This window comes from Plecotus auritus, assembly GCF_963455305.1.
Source record: "Plecotus auritus genome assembly, chromosome: 12".
NCBI lineage: Eukaryota > Metazoa > Chordata > Mammalia > Chiroptera > Vespertilionidae > Plecotus > Plecotus auritus.
This window is the reverse complement of record NC_137778.1, coordinates 2508549-2526699: the sequence shown is the minus strand read 5'-3', so window position 1 is coordinate 2526699 and position 18151 is coordinate 2508549. Positions and strand designations below refer to the sequence as shown.

Below are 18151 nucleotides of genomic sequence, written 5' to 3'. Positions count from 1 at the left end.
TTTGTTGAGGGCTTACATGTGCCAAGCACTGTGCTAGGTGGTTTTAATGCGTTTGATCCTTACTGGGGCTCTGTGAGGGGGGTTCTTTTATTGGTCCCAGTTATTGGTGAGTGAACTAACACCACCATCACCAGACCAAGGTCACAGAGCTAAGTGGTGGAGTGTGTGTGTGGGTGGGGGGACCTGGATCGAAGGTGATTTGATGACTCCATGCTGCCTCCGGTCCTGCTGTTTCCACAGCTCCGTGTCTGTGGCTGAGCGCCCCGGGCTCCTCCTGGCCCAACCCGCGGCCTGCGTTTCTGCCTGCACCTTGGGAACAGTGCCCGCCACGCTCCCAGCGGACGGGGTCCCAGCAGGAACTGTCTTGGTCCCTGAGCATGTTGGGGTAGCGTAGCCTCCTCACGGTGGTGTTGAGTTGGAGAGGGTCTCCCAGGCACTGTATGTTCTTAACCTAAATCCACAGCAGAGAGGCCTCTCTCAGGGGTCCCTTCAGGTACTTTGGGGCCCAGGAGCTGAGAGCCCAACGGGGTCAGCTTGGTCCTGACTCCTGCCCGTCACCCCCAGGGCCAGCAGTCTCAGGACGCCCTGCAGAGCCAGGGGCCGGTCCAGAAACCCTCACACGCATCCCACCTGCCTGATCTTTCTACTTATTTCTGTTGAGAAAACAGTGCCGGCCGGCCGGGGCGCAGGAGAGAAGGAGGGGAAAAGCCTGTGAGCCGGCCCCCCCAGGCTCGGTCCCGGGGAGACTGAGCTTACATAGGGGTTCTCATCCAGCTCTTCCCCCACGGAGTGGGCGTGGCCGTGGCTATAGAAATGCCGCAGTTCCTGGCACCACGCGGGTGTTCAATAAAGATGAATTCCCTCGTTCCTGTCTGCCACGAGCTTCTTTTCCTCTGAAGTAAAATGATTTGGGGGCTGAGCTATGTTGTAATGACAAGGACCTGAGATGCAGAGTGGGGGGTGGCTCTGCCTAGACTGCACACGGGCAGCGGAAGCCACACGTCCACCTGGCCTCGCAGGCCGTCGGCTACTCCTGCTGCTCAGGGACAGCCCTCCTGCCCTCCCCAAGCTCCCCTCTTTCTTGATCGCCTTAGACTTGTCCCGAGGAGTCCCTCAGGTGCCAGCCTTCATCGCTGCTTTGGAAACCTTCTTGTCTCCATAGCTACAGAGTAGGGTTCCAAACCTGTACGAAAAGCATGAAGCATGAAATGGAGCAAATTAAGGACTTTTCCAGCCTGGGAGTTTCAGACATGCTTAGGAGCAACCGCTTAAAGATTTCTTCACGTGAAATCTTCTCTAGAAATCAATCATCAGTCAATCAATCAATGGATCAGTTCTTTTTAGAAATGTGTTTCCTACGGGCTTGCATCTCACCCCTGTCCCTCTCCTACTCGGGGTACTTCCTCCCTCCTCCATGTTCCCCCAAAAGATATAACACACACACACACACACACACACACACACACACACACACACTTATACATACATACATATGGAGAGAGGTGGGGTGTGTGTGCATGTGTATTTGCACACAATCTCTTTGGCCTTTGCTGTGTTGTATTTATGAAGATGTAGCCGTGAATGATACAGTTCTGGAAAGATTTTGTTTGGAGAACTGCATGGCAAGGCGGGTCATGCCAAAACTGTCTGGGGGCCTGAGATGAGGTGCTGGCTGATTTTGTGTCTCCGGTTAACAGGTGTGGAGTGAGGGGACACCTGGAATGAACGCCGAGTCTGCCCAGGCTCTAAGTTTTTTTTATGTCAGTCTGGTCCATCGAAGGTCAGAGCTGAGTTCTCTGGGTAAAGGATGGACCAGGAACCCAGTCTTCCTGCTCCACCCCTGTGCTCTGGCCCCAAATCGGCCCCCTTTCTCTGCCGTCCTCCAGGGCACCTGGGACAGGTGCGGAGGCTGCAGGGTGGCGTGCTGGCCCCTGTGGGAAGGATGCGACTGTCCGAGGAACGTGCCTCCCGCTGCCCGGGAGCTGGCCTGCCCTCTGTCCTCTTGTCTGGGAACTTTCTCCTCCACGCCTCAGACTCATCCACGGCGGCCTTTGTGGAGCTGAGGACAGGCTCCTCCCGGTCCGGCCTGGTGCCTGCCCACCAGCCACATGCCGTTCCCCGAGCAGTGAGGGGGGAACTGCCACGCTCCCAGGAGAACCTGTGATGGGGAGCCAGGGGCTGCCGGGTGCCCAGAAGAGCTGGCCGTGGTGAAACCTGCCTGCTCTCGGGGCACAGCCAGGGCCAGGCTCTGCCCAGCGAGGCCTCGGCAGCATTCAGAGGGGGACAGGCCCTGGGAAACTGGGGAGAGACAGCTGTGTTTTCATTGTGACCTAGACTTTTGACCTGGACTTGCTCTAAGCCTTCAAGAAAAGTGGAAGGTGCGTGTCAGCAGCTGCGTTCTCCGTGGCGCTGGCAGCTGTGCACACATGTGGCACACGTGACGGGCTGTGTGTACATTGCTCCCTGAGTTGCTCAGGAGCAGTGAGGGTGACAAGAGTTGAGGTGAGGGGGACCTGGTTTTTCCTAGAGGGGACCTGGTGGAGGGAGAGACAGGACCGCACGTCGGTCCCCGTCTCTAATCCCCACTGACCAGGCCTGGGATTTGAGCCCAGATAATCCCGCCCCTTCCCCAGCTGCTGGGGAGCACACCCCAACCCCCTTCTCGGTGGGGGAGAATGTTGTAGTGGGGGCATCCCTAAGGAGGAGGAGCAGGAGGGGCTGGCTCACAGGGTGGAAGGAAGCTAACAAGCACAGGTGTTGCCACCTGCAGCTGCGGACACCTGGGCCTTGCTGCCTCCTGAGTGTCAGCCGGGGAGGGGCCCGAGGGGGGCTTGGGACGAAAGGCCTAGGAGGGGCTCCCGGAAGGGACTGACCGGCGGCTCAGGTTGGCCAACAGGGATGAGGTGGTGGCTCTTCTCCTGATGCGCAGCACACAGCATAGAGGGAGGGGTCAAGGCGACTTGTCAGGGGGCGGGTATGCCCAGAGGCCCAGGCCCGACAGCACCCCCCAAGGGCAGCGGAGGAGGGGAGGGTTGCTGGCCCCTGGGCCTGTGTTTGGGCCACACAAGCCCCTGGGGCTGTCCACCAGGCTCACCCCTTCTTTAAGTTTCGAGGAAGAGGGCGGCCGCCAGGTGCTCCAGGGGCGAGCAGGGCGGGCTGTGTGGCGGCCCGGGCCTGTGCTTCTGACCCTGGCCATGCGGGACACGCCTGTGGCTGGCCCTGTCCTTCAGGGAGTCCTGGCAGGTGGCCGTTCCTTCTCCAGCCCGGCTTCCTTCTCTCCGGAAGAGCGGCGGGTGTGGAGTGGTGCGTCCTCACTCGGGCAGTTCCACCCGCCTTGCCGTGTCCTCTCCCGATGACCTTTCCATGCCCTTGACCCTCTGGCGCAGAGAGAGAGAGGCTTTCTTTCCCAGTTGCTTAAAAAAGAAAACAACTCTTTGTTTTGGAAATAGAGACATGGATGCCATCAGGAATGAACCAGAGGTATTTTTAGGGCACATTATCTCTTGCTTATGCCACAGGCTTTGGCACAGAATCAGGCTATCCTGAGGTCGTTTGGAAGAGAGAGAGCCTCTCTCAGGCCACCCTGCAGTGTGACGAGGACAGCAGTGGCCTTGGTGGGAGCCCGCTGTGTGTCGTCTGGGTGCCAAGCCTCCTCGGCCCGTTCTCCACGTTCCTTTTGCTGCTGACGTGAGGGGGACGGGGCCGCGGACCTTTGTCACAGACCTCCCTCCTTTGTCCCCCTCCCAGGCTGTTTGCTGTCAAATGTGGGGGCTGCTTTGAGGCCATCGCACCCAACGAGTTTGTGATGCGGGCCCAGAAGAGCGTGTACCACCTGGGCTGCTTCTGCTGCTGCGTGTGCGAGCGGCAGCTCCAGAAGGGGGACGAGTTCGTGCTGAAGGAGGGCCAGCTGCTCTGCAAAGGGGACTACGAGAAGGAGCGGGAGCTGCTCAGCCTGGTGAGCCCGGCGGCGTCCGACTCGGGTGAGTGCTGCAAGTGGGCCCCGAGGGGCAGGCGCAGTGTGTGGGGGTGACGGTCTGCAGTGCCTTCCTGGAGGGCCAGCCACCAGGCGGCCTGGCCCACGGAAGGCAGCTCTGTGCTTCCCGGGAGCTTCCTCTGTGGCTGGGAGTAATCTCTGTATAGTCAGGATGGCCACGACGTGCCAGGTAACAAATGACCCCCGATCCCACGGTGGGCACACCCCGTAGACACTCATGCACATGCTCACAGACTCTGGGTTGGTGGAGTGACTGCTCCCGGCTGGCAGTCCCCGAGCCTGCACTCAGCTGGCTCAGCTCAGGCCGCAGCCGCAGCTCACGTCCCTCCAAGTGCACCCTCCGGGGGTCCCGGGCAGGCTCTTTCCTTGGGAGCGGCACGCTCACAGAAGGCGTGCACAGCCCTACCAGCTCCTTTCATGTCTGCCAAGGCAACTTAAAAGCTCAGACCCCAAATCCAGAAGACGGAGCCCCCGGGCACCAGGGGCCCTGCCTGGTGTGGCACAGGATGCTCTTCCAGGGAGGGATGAGCGGGGCCGTGGTCCGTTGGCTTCATTGCCAACTCTGCTCAGCCTTGTCAGCTCATCTAAACCGAGCTCTGTGGCCCCCACCCAGCGGAAGGAGGCCCGCTCACCTGTCTTCCCTCTGGGCACCTTGCTGAGCCCTCCCACTTGGGCCTCCTCCCCAGAATATTGCAAAATCTTTGAATTCCCCAAGAGCTTAGAAAGACGTGCACACCCGGGGGTCACCACCCTTTCTCACATGGAAATAGATGCCGTGGTCCGAGCTGGCACACAGGTGTGGGGCCTTGCTCACCGAGTCATCCAATTGCAGATTTTAATTGGCTACAAACTCAGTGGGAGGCATTCATGTATTTCTGCCTCTGCCTGCCACCCCCGTGCGCAAAGACAGAAGAGAAGCTGGATGCAAGCGGCCCCGAGGCGTGGGCGCCCCAGTGGGGCGGCAGCAGGGCGCCTTCCCCACCACGGGTCCAGCCGTGCCCGCCTCTGCACATCTCTTCTTGAGGCCGCTATGGACACGCTGGAGCTTCCGGACACTGTCGCAGTCGGCAGCCACACCTGAGTGCCGCTGAGGCCGGGGCGGGCAGACACGAATGACAAGAATGGTGTGGGGTGGGCGGTCTCCAAACCACATCCACAAAGGAGTTACAGATACTGTATTCCGGCTAGAAAAGTAAGGACTAAATGAGGACGTCGTTGCCTTCCAAAGGTTGGATCAGACCCAGTTTTTCTTCCAATTTCGTAAGCAGAACTTAACAAGCTATCACTCTCCCAAGGCATCTGGCCAGCGTAGCTCTGGGCCCAGCTGCAGAACTAGAAATCACTTGTTCAACTATTTAAACCCCCGAGTGCTTACGCTGCAGGTGAAAAGCAAAGGAGAGCAGTGTGACTCCACGTGGGGAACGCCCGGAAGTCCTTCTAGTGATCGGGCGAATAGAGAGGGCTCCTCAGGAGACGGGCCCACCTGTGGAAACCACTGCTGGCGGGGGAGGAGGGCTGGTTCTAGAAGAGTCCCAGGTCCCTTTCAGCTCTACATCTCTCATTGTTGGTGCAGCTTTAAATGGTGACATTAAAGTCTCAACCAAAATCAAATATATTGTCTGTTGCCCTCGCTTTGTCAATTGTATACATCTTGCCTGTCTTGCATTAAGCCCACCTCACTGACAGTGGATGGCTCTGGAGCAGTGCTGAGCTCCCTTCCTTTGCCCTTCCAGGAGCCCAGGCAGAGAGGTCACAGGTGGAGAGTGTGTGAGCAGGTGGAGAGGGTGCAGGTGGAGAGGGTGTGAGCAGGCAGAGAGGGCGTGAGCAGGAAGAGAGGGTGTGAGCAGGAGGAGAGGGCTTGAATTGGAGGAGGGTGTGAGCAGTTGGAGAGGGTGTGAGCAGGTGGTGAAGGTGTGAGCAGGAGGAGATGGTGTGAGCAGGTGGAGAGGGTTTGAGCTGGTGGAGAGAGTGTGAGCAGGAGGAGAGGGTGCAGGAGGAGAATGTGTGAGCAGGTGGAGGGTGTGAGCAGGAGGAGGGTGTGAGCAGGAGGAGAGGGTGTGAGCAGGAGGAGAGGGTGCAGGAGGAGGAGAGGGCTTGAATTGGAGGAGGGTGTGAGCAGGAGGAGAGGGTGTGAGCAGGAGGAGAGGGTGTGAGCAGGAGGAGAATTTGCAAGAGGAGAAGGTGTGAGCAGGTGGAGAGGGTGAGCAGGAGGAGAGGGCATGAGCAGGAGGAGAGGGTGTGAGCAGGTGGAGAGGGTGTGAGCAGGAGGAGAGGGTGTGAGCAGGTGGAGAGGGTGTGAGCAGGAGGAGAGGGTGTGAGCAGGTGGAGAGGACGTGTGAGCAGGAGGAGAGGGTGTGAGCAGGAGGAGAGGGTGTGAGCAGGTGGAGAGGATGTGTGAGCAGGAGAGGGTGTGAGCAGGAGGAGAGGGTGTGAGCAGGAGGAGAGGGCGTGAGCAGGAGGAGAGGGCGTGAGCAGGAGGAGAGGGTGTGAGCAGGAGGAGACGGTGTGAGCAGGAGGAGAGGGTGTGAGCAGGTGGAGAGGGCATGAGCAGGAGGAGAGGGCGTGAGCAGGAGGAGAGGCTGTGAGCAGGTGGAGAGGGCGTGAGCAGGAGGAGAGGGCGTGAGCAGGTGGAGAGGGTGTGAGCAGGTGGAGAGGGCGTGAGCAGGAGGAGAGGGTGTGAGCAGGAGGAGAGGGTGTGAGCAGGTGGAGAGGGTGTGAGCAGCAAGTTCCTAATATGTCACTGAAATCTTCCAGGAGATGTCCACCTGCTTTTAAGTGGTTAGAATTTGGAGATCTGTCCCAGTCCACACACAATTTCTCCTCTCACTCCTGTCCTGAGCGCCTCTCCTATGGTAGGTGCTCGACAAATACTTGTGGAGGGAATGACTGACCTGTCATCTTTAACATTTAAAAAAATATATTTTTTATTGATTTCAGAGAGGAAGGGAGAGGGATAGAAACATCAGTAATGAGAATCCTTAATTGGCTGTCTCCTGCACACCCCCTACTGGGGATTGAGCCTGCAACCGGGGCATGTGCCCTGACCGGGAATCAAACCATGTCCTCTGGGTTCATAGGTCGAGGCTCAACCACTGAGCCACGCCGGCCAGGCCATCTTTAACATTTTTATTGGTAACTTGGATGAAGAGGTAGAAAGTGGGTTTATTCGATTCATAGGTGACACAAACCTGGCAGGGAATGCTGGGTGGCAGCGGACAGCTCAGTGTTCACAAAGAGTCTGGCAGCCAACAAACTTTGGCAGGATGGAATCTGACCACTGGGTTCCAGAATTCAGGGGTAATTACATGGAAGGGGCTGCTTGGTGGGATTTCGCTGGGGTTTTAGCGCACCACACGTCCACAGGAGCCAACGGGAATGTGGCAACAGTAGAGCTGTCATCATTAACAGTGGGAGTGGAGCTCCTGAGGCCCCCAGGAGGATGGGGCTTCATGGAGAGCTTTAATGATGATGTAAATCAGGGGGCTCCCCTCTAAGGTCCTATTTCTGTCCTTCCCGCCGTGGAGGAAGTCCAATCTTGTCCTCCGCAGGGCCAGAGTGAAGGTCCCTGCCCAGGCTTCTGGCCCATGCTAAGGTACAGCCCAGGTCAGCACCTGGCTAGCCTGGCTTTGTTCCCTGTCCATTGCATGTGGGGGCCACACGGCCATGCGCCCTGCAGTTGCTTAAGGCCACATGGCTATGGAGAGTGAACAGGCGAGCGCAGGGGTGAATGTGGGTCATGGAGCAAGAGAGGGAGCTCTTTGTCTGGGGACTTTGACTTTCCAAGATTTCTCTTGTTTGCAGTGGCTCCACCCTCCTAGCCAGTCCATGGCTCCCCAGGTCAGATTGATAGGCAAGTGCCTTCTCTATGTCACCCCAACTTCACTGGGCATGCGCCCATCTCTCCCTTTGTTCCATGCCTTCCCTCAGGGATCTGCAGGGAATGGAGCGGGGGTTCCCTGGGGAGCAGGAAGCTGCCCAGATGACTGTTTATGATGTCTGACCTCCCCTTTGCTCTCTTCCTTTATTAATATTAATAAACCAGCTATTCATGATGATAACACCCCCCCCCCCGCTAGAGAACGTGGGCCTTTGTAATCTTACAAAGGTACGTGGGTGAAGGTCTCATCTGATGGCAGCTCCATTATTTTTTGTGTTGCTCAGAGCACACTTAGGATATTTGACCTAATTTTAAATGATTCCTTTTATGGGGTCACTGACAAGCAGAGAGAGCCTTGAGCGAGGGGTTAGATTGTTAAATGATAGGTAGCTAAAGAAACACTGTGTACTCACCCGGGTAAAAATAAGGCGAATGGGCTCTGAGAGTCACACCAAGGGTGCAGACCCACGCACAGGGTGCAGCGGCAGACCTCGGTTCCAGGTGGGCCAGAACTGTGTCCAGCAAGGGCAGACTAGCTGCCTTTGTGGGACGAGAACCTGCTGCCACTAACACTTTTAGTGACAGGTGTGGAAGGCGGGTCAGTGACCTCCAGGCCGCTTTCCCCTCGGGATCTGGAGCCTGTGGCTTTATGGCGCTGACTGTCCCCATGAACAGAGCACGTGACACATTTGCAGCTCCATGGACACCACACTCAGGAGACACTCAGCTGCTGGGTCTCCTCACTGCTCCCTTTGTCCTGGTCCCCGCTGTGCCAGGGGCCTTGCAGGTGCTACCCGAACAGATGACTCTGTAGCCGGAAGGAGATTATTTTCTTGGGGCTTATGGGCCCCTTGGAGCCCAGGGCCTCTAGGACAGACCTACCAGCGCTCATGCCCTGGCCTTCCCCGGCAGCCAGCACGGGCTCTTTGATTGGTGGGCACATTAGAGGTTGTCCAGGCCAAATACCCGCCAGTGCTCATCCAGCCTCTGCTTGGTCAGCACTGGGGAGCTCCTGACCTCACATTCTTTTATGTATGTTTTATTGATTTCAGAGAGGAAGGGAGAGGGAGAGAGAGAGAAACATCAGTTTCTCTCTCATCCATGAGAGAGAATCATGGATTGCTGCCTCCTGCATGCCCCCCACTAGGGATCAAGCTCACAACCTGGGCATGTGACCTGACCGGGAATCGAACCGGACCTCCTGGCTCATAGGTCGCTGCTCACCCACGGAGCCACGCCGGCGGGTGTGGCCTCATTGTCTGCTTATTACATTGGGCCCCATTGTCTGTCTCTGTGTGTGACCTCAACCTTGGCCATGGCTCTGCTGCAGGGCCTCACAAAACCAGTCAGCATCCCGACATGTGGCCATCTTTCAGCCGAGACAGATCCACATGCTCCCTGTGTCTTCTCTCTTCCTCTGGCTCCCCATCCTCCCAGCTACCCCTCCAAAGAGGATGTTTGCTCGGCCTGTAAACATGCTGCAATCTCTTTAGAATGTACCTCCCAGAAGGGGCTAAAACCTTCCATATGCGGCCTGAACTGCCCATGTGGTTATTACTACTTGTCATCCAGTGATGGCCCCGTGACTTCTGTAGCTTTTTTGGTCCGTCAGTGTGGGTGGGAGCTTGGGGGCAACCATGGCCCCTGCCTGGTCCATGTCGCATTTCTTGATCATCTATCCCTCTTCTCTGTACTTGTTTATACACATCAGAGGTTATCTGAGAATGTCTCATGCAGCCATTTTTAAAAACTTTATTTTGAAATAAAATTTTAGATTTACAGAGCAATTTCAAAGCACCCTCCCTCTGGCTGCTCCTAAGGTTGACATTTTACATTTAAGTGTACATTTTGATACCTGGACCATGTCAACCATAAAATCAACATCAGCGCAGCACTGCTGACTCAGCGATAGACTATGCATTTCCAAGGGGCTTTTCTCTAACGTCTGCATCCACCCCAGGGTCCCATCTAGGGTTCCATATTGCATTTTGTTTTATGTTACATTTATGTTAAATTGCCTTTTTCCCCTTCATTTTTGCAATCATTAGGAACGTGTAGTCAGAATTTCCCTGTTGGTCTCTCCCTCTGACTATATCTTTTATGTAGTGTTTCCCAGCATGGGATCAAACTGTTTTTTTTGCTTGTTTGGGGGTTTGTTTGTCATTTGGAGGTTTTCTGACCTAAAGAAGAGAATGCATGTTAGATTACACCCAGATTTATTCTTGTGTTACTTTCCCCAAGGCTCACACCATGACACCTCCTGGTTTGCTGGCTCTTCCTGGGTCAGACCCACCTCCAGGAGCTGCTGCCGCCTTCCCTTGCTTTGTCCTCGAGAGTCCACTGTCAGCATGGAGGACGGCTCCTTCCAAGGAAGGCCCTGCTTTTGTGAAGGGCTTCCCTGGCTGAGGCGAGGGCCCGTCGGTGGGCGTGGCCTGGGTCCCCCAGGAGGCCGCTCCGTCAGCATGGTCTGTGTTCACCTGGTCTTGGCACGGGGCCTGGCGCGCAGCAGGCGCTCGGTAACTGTGCTGTTGTCCTGCCAACGTTGGCCTCTGAGTCCTCGGCGCAGAAGCACCTACGTGCAGGGTGGCTCTTCTTTCTGGAGCTGCGGTGAAGGTCTCCACACGGTGGAGTTTGTCAGCGCTCTGCCTGCTGGGTTTTCCTTGGGGTGTGAGGTTGTGGCTTTGGAGGGTCCAAGCCGCCCCCTGGTGCTGTCACTGTGACATACCCCTTTCCCCTACCCCCCCCCCCCCCCCCCGGCCCCGCCAGGCAGTGTCATCCGCGGTATTTAGAAGCTGGCTTTCACTGCCTTCTACAATCTTGGAACTGATTTTTTTTATTCATTATAGAAGTATTTCAACCTATCTTGGAACTCTTCTTGTTCTCCAATAAATTAGATTTGAGAGGCAGCTGTGACCTCACGCATTCTGGAAAATGCCTAGCTATCCTGTGGGGTTATCTGGTCAGTTCATCGTCATTAAGTTTAAAACACAAGACCGGAAAGGAGGAGACAGCAGGAGGTACGGGATCTCGTTCTCGGTGGCAGTGCCTGGGGCTCGGGGTCTAAAGGGAGATGGGCCTGAGTTTGGGTCTGGCCTTGTACTCACCAGCGTTGCCCTGGGGAACGTGTGTCCTTTCTCCAGGACCATGTTTCCTACTCAGTGAGGGGGTGACATACTTCCGCATGCCTTGCAGCAAGAACACCAAGAGGCCACATACAGGGCCTGAAACTTGGTTCATACCCAGTAAACGGCAGGTGTCATTTTTATGAATCCTCACCTGAGGTATGTTTTTATTGACTTTAAACAGAGAGGAAGGGAGGGATCCAGGGATTGAACCCACAGCCTAGGTATGTGCCCTGACCGAGAGTTGAACCCACAACCTTTTGGTGCACAGGACGATGCTTCAACCAACTGAGCCACCCGGCCAGGGCTAATGTAAAGCAGTTTTTCAAGACTCTTCTCTCCAACACCATTTCCCAGAAAATTTTAGCTGCAGCTCAGTAACAAATATTTCTTATAATGACTTAATGTACACATTCGTATGTGTGTGCATGAAATAAAGTTTTAATACTTAGATTTACTCACAGCTTATCCCTCGTGCTAATAGTTTCTGTTCTATTTTTTTTTTTTTTAATGCTTGTCTTAGCCGCCTCGTTATTTTCATAACCCACTGACAGTTTGAGGCTGGAAGTGCGAACACTACTGTTTCAAAGGGCAGTTTCTTACAAACGTAGCCCCAGGCTCTGGAATAGGTGGGAGTTCCTCACATTTCAAGCAATAAATATGTTTCAGTCTTCTGCATGTACGCGTGCTGTGTCGGGTGTCCAGACAAAGACCAAAGACCTGGAATATACCACTGGCCACAGGGCCGGGGCACAGAGCTCGCACACAGTAACCGCTGTCTCTGCAGCGTTGCTGGTACGGGTACGGAGACATGAGGAGCACGCGTGTCTATCTCGTGCTGGCACAGAGGCCTTGGTGGGCGTGTCTGAGCGGTTCGAAGGCCTCCTTGGGGAGCAGGCAGGAGGGAGGCTGTACTTTGGTCTCTTGTTTGCATCGCTGCCATGAAACTGACAGAGCTGCATGGCCTCCGCCGGAGGCTGAGCACCTCTCTTCTGCTCTGAGCCTGTGGCTTCTGGTGGATTTATTCATCTTGCTCTGATAGATGGGGAAACGGGGTGCAGGGCCCTCCAGTCAGGGCTAAGCCCGGATAAGAACTTAATTCTACCAATTACTGAGTCAGGACACTTGACACTCCGCCTTAGCTGTCACTGGGTGTCGGGAGAGTTTGTCTTTGGTGCTTGAAATGTCATAGGCAGGGTACAGCTTCAGACAGGTGCCATCTCTTCTCTAGCGACGATGATTTAATTCCGATGTGGGCTCACAATTAGTGACTGATAAAAACCATAATTGAAATGCACGCAATTGCTTCAGAGGTCTTTAACCATTACGTGTGTGCTACGTGCATCCATGTCTCTCACACGCAGTCCCTGTAAGGAAAAAACTGGACACGTGGACACATGGCCTTTGGGATTGTTGCATGATTATGACAATGTCAACAGCTCCTGAACCCTTCCTGTGCACAAGCATGGCCTGAAGCAGTTGACCAGAGTCGCTAACTTTCCCGTCAGGTCTAGCTGATGGGGAGGGCAGTGTTAGGATGATCCTGGTCTTCAGGTCAGGAGGATGACCACGGACAAATGTGCTTAAGGTCCTGCAGTGAGTCATGGAAAGCGCCAGAATCCAAACCCAGGCAGTCCAGCTGCAGAGCCGGCTTCCTGAGGCCCTGGGCTGCGATGCCTGTGGCTGGAACGTCCATGTCCATTAACACAGACCTCACACTTGGTGCCTGATTGGCTGGCAGCCTGCCCACAGGTGATGGCGCTGCTCCAGGCGCTCAGTAGGATGTCCTACCTCGGACACCCAGATGAAGAACCTTTTCACAGATCATTAGAGCAATGGAGACAAGGTGATTGGAGCTGAGCTTACTCTCTCGCAAGTCAGTCACGCGTTCGCCTTCTGCTCTGACGTGCAGCTTCTCCTCTCCTCGGTAATTAATCACTGTCACTACACTTCTCGTGGGCACCCCCTGCCAGGAAGCAGGAGGCTGCGGAGCGTCCAAGGGTGGTGGCGGTGGTACAGGGCAGACGCCCGTTCCAAGTGCGTGCAACGTACTGACATTGTTTTTTGTTTTGTTTGCTTTTGCAATTACTCAGCAAATGTCTGTCCTGCTCCCATGGTTTATTTGATGGCAGCAGGAAGAACATCAACCTTTCTGTCCAGATGGGCAGCATCAGCCATGCCAACGGCAGCCCCGTTAGCTAAATGAACGAACACAACAGTGGAAAGTCAGTGCGCATCAGAGCTTCTCCTGCGGCCCTGCGGGCTGGCCTGGGGAGTCCCGCCACCTGCCCCAGCCCACACTCAGGAGAAGTGCGCTCAGGTGTGTGTTTCCAGGGGCAGGACTCGGCGTGTGACTGATGAGTGTCCAAGTGCCGTCCCTGCCACGCCAAGCCAATTCCTGATTTCAGCCTTCGTTCCCTGAGCTCAGGGACCAGAGACTCCCTTTGCTCTTGTGTTGTAAAGGAGTGGAGGGGGTTAGGGCAGACGCTGGTGGTGGTGCTCAGACAGTCAGCCACGCCCGTCAATATTTAGATTTCCAGCCGAGAGGTTCCACGTGGATCTGAGGTGCTTTAGAGCAGGCAGTTCACTGAGCAGGAGGAGGAGTAACCGGCCATGTTGCCCTGGCCCTGGTGGTGGTGACCTAAGAAAACCCGAATCCCATTTCCTAGGGATTGGGGCAGACGGGCTTAGGGCTTCCTCCGAGTCTTTGATACGTTGTGCGTAGAAGTATATGGAAAACCGTGTGATTTAAGAGCCGTTGGTTTCTCAGTGGTGCCTGTCCAGGTGTGCATGCTGGAGCCAGAGGCATGCTCGTTTCCTCTTGGCGATTCTGAGAGGGCTTGGCGCTGCGTGTGCACTCGGTGGGAGCAGGGGCCAAGCTGGCATTTGAGGTGAGTGTGCAGGCTCACCTTCTTAGGAATTCATAAGCATGGGGAGCAGTGGGCGCCCACTCATCCTCCATCCCATCCGTGGAGTCTGCAGGGCGCACGTAGAAGTGTATGAGGCTTGATTGATAAGCAAATGTTGTTGAGCACTGACCATGTTGTAGGCCTGTTGTGGGTGCTGGGGTGAGAACACTGCTCTTCTGAAGGGCTATTGGAGAGAGGCAGTTCATAGCCAGGTAAATCTATAATGATAAAAGCGTAATATGCTAATTAGACCGGATGTCCTTTCAGACATCCTTCCGGATGACCTTCTGGATGAAGCCGGGGCTTCGAGGGAAGCCTGGGTCCCGGGTGCCAGAGGGAAGCCGGTGCTGGCAGCCAGGGGAAGGAAGGACTACTCTTGCACGAATTTCATGCATCGGGCCTCTGATAGATAAATAAGATTATATGCTCAAGAGAGGGTTACTCTTCAAAGAGATGACCCTTTAAATTTGCTCTACTTGTGTATTTCAAAAGTGACTTTGGAATGTGACTAGAGGGTTACTGGGCCTGAGGGGCAGCGGGGCTGCTGGCTGTTGGTAAAGCTCCCTAGGTGGACCTGAGGGGGCAGGGGGGTATCCCTAGGTGGACCTGAGGGGGCAGGGGGGCATCCCTGGGCGGGCCTGAGGGGGCAGGGGGGCATCCCTGGGTGTGCCTTTAGGGGGGCAGGGGGGTATCCCTAGGCGGGCCTGAGGGGGCAGGGGGGCATCCCTGGGTGGGCCTGAGGGGGCAGGGGGGCATCCCTGAGCGGGCCTGAGGGGGCAGGGGGGCATCCCTGGGTGTGCCTTTAGGGGGGCAGGGGGGTATCCCTAGGTGGGCCTGAGGGGGCAGGGGGGCATCCCTGGGCGGGCCTGAGGGGGCAGGGGGGCATCCCTGGGCGGGCCTGAGGGGGAGAGGGGGGCATCCCTGGGCGGGCCTGAGGGGGCAGGGGGGCATCCATAGGCAGGCCTGAGGGGCAGGGGGACATCCCTGGGCGGGCCTGAGGGGGCAGGGGGGCATCCCTGGGCGGGCCTGAGGGGGCAGGGGGGCATCCCTGGGTGTGCCTTTAGGGGGGCAGGGGGGTATCCCTAGGCAGGCCTGAGGGGGCAGGGGGGCATCCCTGAGCGGGCCTGAGGGGGCAGGGGGGCATCCCTGGGTGTGCCTTTAGGGGGGCAGGGGGGTATCCCTAGGTGGGCCTGAGGGGGCAGGGGGGCATCCCTGGGCGGGCCTGAGGGGGCAGGGGGGCATCCCTGGGCGGGCCTGAGGGGGAGAGGGGGGCATCCCTGGGCGGGCCTGAGGGGGCAGGGGGGCATCCATAGGCAGGCCTGAGGGGCAGGGGGACATCCCTGGGCGGGCCTGAGGGGGCAGGGGGGCATCCCTGGGCGGGCCTGAGGGGGGCAGGGGGGTATCCCTAGGTGGGCCTGAGGGGCAGGGGGGCATCCCTGGGAGGGCCTGAGGGGGCAGGGGGGCATCCCTGGGCGGGCCTGAGGGGGCAGGGGGGCATCCCTGGGCGGGCCTGAGGGGCAGGGGGGCATCTCTGAGCGGGCCTGAGGGGGGCAGGGGGGTGGGCAGCTGGCTCCTGGCAGGAGAGCTTCAGGGGCAGACTCAGGCCCTTGCCAGCTGTCTGTCACAACTGCAGAGCTTTGGTGCGGAATCAGGAAGACTCTGGAATTAAAATACAGGGTTTCTTTTTTCTAAGAGTGAGCAGAGCGGTGAGATTTAGCCAATGAAAACCCAGTTGAATTTGAATTAATATCTGTGTGTGTGTCTCATGCAATATAAATTTAACTGTGTGTTTTGTATTTAACCTGGCAGCTCTAGATAGGAGAATCCCGTGGGGTGGGGCGAGCACAGGGTGGTGATGGGTGCCGGAGTCTGCAGGGTGTGCAGACAGATAACGATGGATGGGTTGACTGATGGATGCTGGACAGGGGGAATGTGATTTTGTCCCAAGACACCTGGGTTCCCGTTTCCCTTTTGTGCCCTGCCTTGGCCTCAACCAAGCACATGGGGGCTCTCCCTCTGGGCCTTAGAGCCGTGGTCGGCAAACTCATTCGTCCACAGAGCCAAATATCGACAGTACAACGATTGAAATTGCTTTTGAGAGCCACGTTTTTTAAACGTAAACTTCTTCTAATGCCACTTCTTCAAAATAGACTAGCCCAGGCCGTGGTATTTTGTGGAAGAGCCACACTCAAGGGGCCAAAGAGCCGCATGTGGCTCGCGAGCCGCAGTTTGCCGACCACTGCCTTAGAGGAAGGTGGGGAGTGTGACTTCCTCCCCCGTTACCTTGGCAACTCCCTCCCGTCTTTGCCTCACAATTCCACCTCAGCTAGGCCGTCTCCAGTCCCATTTCTTTTCCTTCTCAGCTCCTTTTCCCTCTCAGGGCCCAGCCAGTGGGACACCCTGTGACATGGAGTCTGAGGGAGCCTCTGGGCCAGGCCAGGTGTGCCCCGAGGGGGATGCCAAGGGCGTAAGTTGGTCGGTGGGTGTGTGAGGTGGAGGGGGTGTGAGAAGGTGGGTGTGAGGTGCTCCAGGCGGCGGGTGCAGGGTGTGCAAGGCGGTGGGTGCCAAGGGCATGCACTGTCATAGGCGCCAAGAGTGTGGGAGGTGGTGCATGCGGGGCAAGCGAGGCAAGGTGGTGGGCGCAGGAGCGGAGCGTGCAGCCCCCCCCCCCCCCCCCGCACAGTCTGCCGCTCTTCAGAGGCCTTCGGAAATGGAGGAGAGCGGCGCAGAAACACGGCGGCAGTTTTATGAGAAAATGCAGATAAAGAGCCGGGTGTTGCGGCCAGATGTTCACCATAATCTCCAAAGCCGTCCCTTCAATTAGAGCCTCCCCGGAGCCGCCAGCCTGAGTAAACACGCCTCTGAAAGCCGGACTTGGTTTCCAATTAAAAGTGTGCTCGCATCTCTCCTGCTCCTAATTCCCCGGGCGCGGGGCCGGGTCGCGGCGGGGTCGTCCTGTCCCCAGTCCTCGGCCAGGCCGGTCCTGTTCCCAAGTGACGTCAGGTGGCGGGATTAGGACCCACCTCGCGGCCCCCGAGCGGCTGCAGAGTTAATTAAAGTAATGCCACGCAAATCCGCCTGCTGGCCCGGGAGCCGCGAGGGCCGGTTCTGAGGGGCTTTCTGAAGCAGGTGCTGGGGATTTGTGTGTGTGAGTGTGTGTGAGTGTGTGAGGGTGTGTGAGTGTGAGTGTGTGTTAGTGTGAGTGTGAGTGTGTGTGAGTGTGTGAGTGTGTGAGTGTGTGAGTGTGTGTGAATGTGTGTGAGTGAGTGTGAGTGTGTGTGTCTGTGTGAGAGTGTGAGAGTGTGTGTGTACTGAGATTCCACCCCCAGCCGTCCACCCCCGCGCATGCTCAGGAAGGGACAGTCACACAGGCCACTGGACCGGGCTCTTCTGGGCCTCAGTCCTGCGTCTGGCAGGCTGCTCCCCGCCTGGTGGTGGCACTGAGCTCCGGGTGAAGCTGCTCACTCCTCTCCATGCCCCAGCCGTGAGGATGCTCAGGCGTCAATGAGAGGCAGGCAGACGAGAGGTGGTTTAAGTCGCAGGGCAGCAACCTCGGGCCTCCGGGCTCCTGGGAGCTGAGCCTGAGCGGCAGGCCCTTCCTGCCACATTGCTGCCCAGCGCTGGGCACTTAGCTTCTGTGGGATTTCTCTCCTCAGAACTGGTGGCGGGTTGTCTGGTCTCAGATGGGGGGTGATGGGTAGATTAACTTTCTGGCCCCTCTCCACACCAGGAAAGAATCAAAGAATAGAAGCCTTTCTCTGAAAAATCCCAGAAACATCAACCAGCAGAAAATCCGCACAAGATCATTCAGATGCAAATGGCTCTCCTGCCTGGGGAAGATGTGCCCCATAATTACTTGAGGCTTCAGCCGCCAGAGGGGAGGGCTCAGAGCCGGTCTCCTGGAGTCTGTGCTGCGCCCTTGTTCCTTCCTCTTGAGCGATGCTCACAAAATTAAATTGAGGCCAGTTCAGTAAACAACTCGAGGGCCCATCTCTCTGTCAGACGCGGGTCAGACACTAGTGATCACAAGAGGATCGGAAACAACTTGTGCTATAAGCGCTCGATCCTCAGTGGGTGAGAACTCCTGTAACAAAGCACTTGCAGAGAAATGCGGGATGCACGCTTGTTACTAGAGTGCAGAGTGCAGAGTGCTGAGTCATGAGGTGGGGCCATTGTCCCCTGGGGGGCGGCGGGGTCAGGGGCTGTTCGGAAAACACTTCACAATGGACGTGGCATTGTCCCTGAGTCT

At 56.8% G+C, this 18151-nt stretch overlaps 1 protein-coding gene across 1 annotated transcript in view; it reads left to right on the top strand.

Moving 5' to 3' along the window:
- LMX1A (LIM homeobox transcription factor 1 alpha) overlaps positions 1-18151 on the top strand; it is a gene marked incomplete at its 5' end in the record, with an annotated part of 121792 nt that overhangs the window by 80201 nt on the left and 23440 nt on the right. Inside the window, one exon of the mRNA XM_080648051.1 lies at positions 3748-3980. Coding sequence (XP_080504177.1) covers positions 3748-3980 — 233 coding nt within the window. The remainder of the gene's footprint in view (positions 1-3747; positions 3981-18151) is intronic.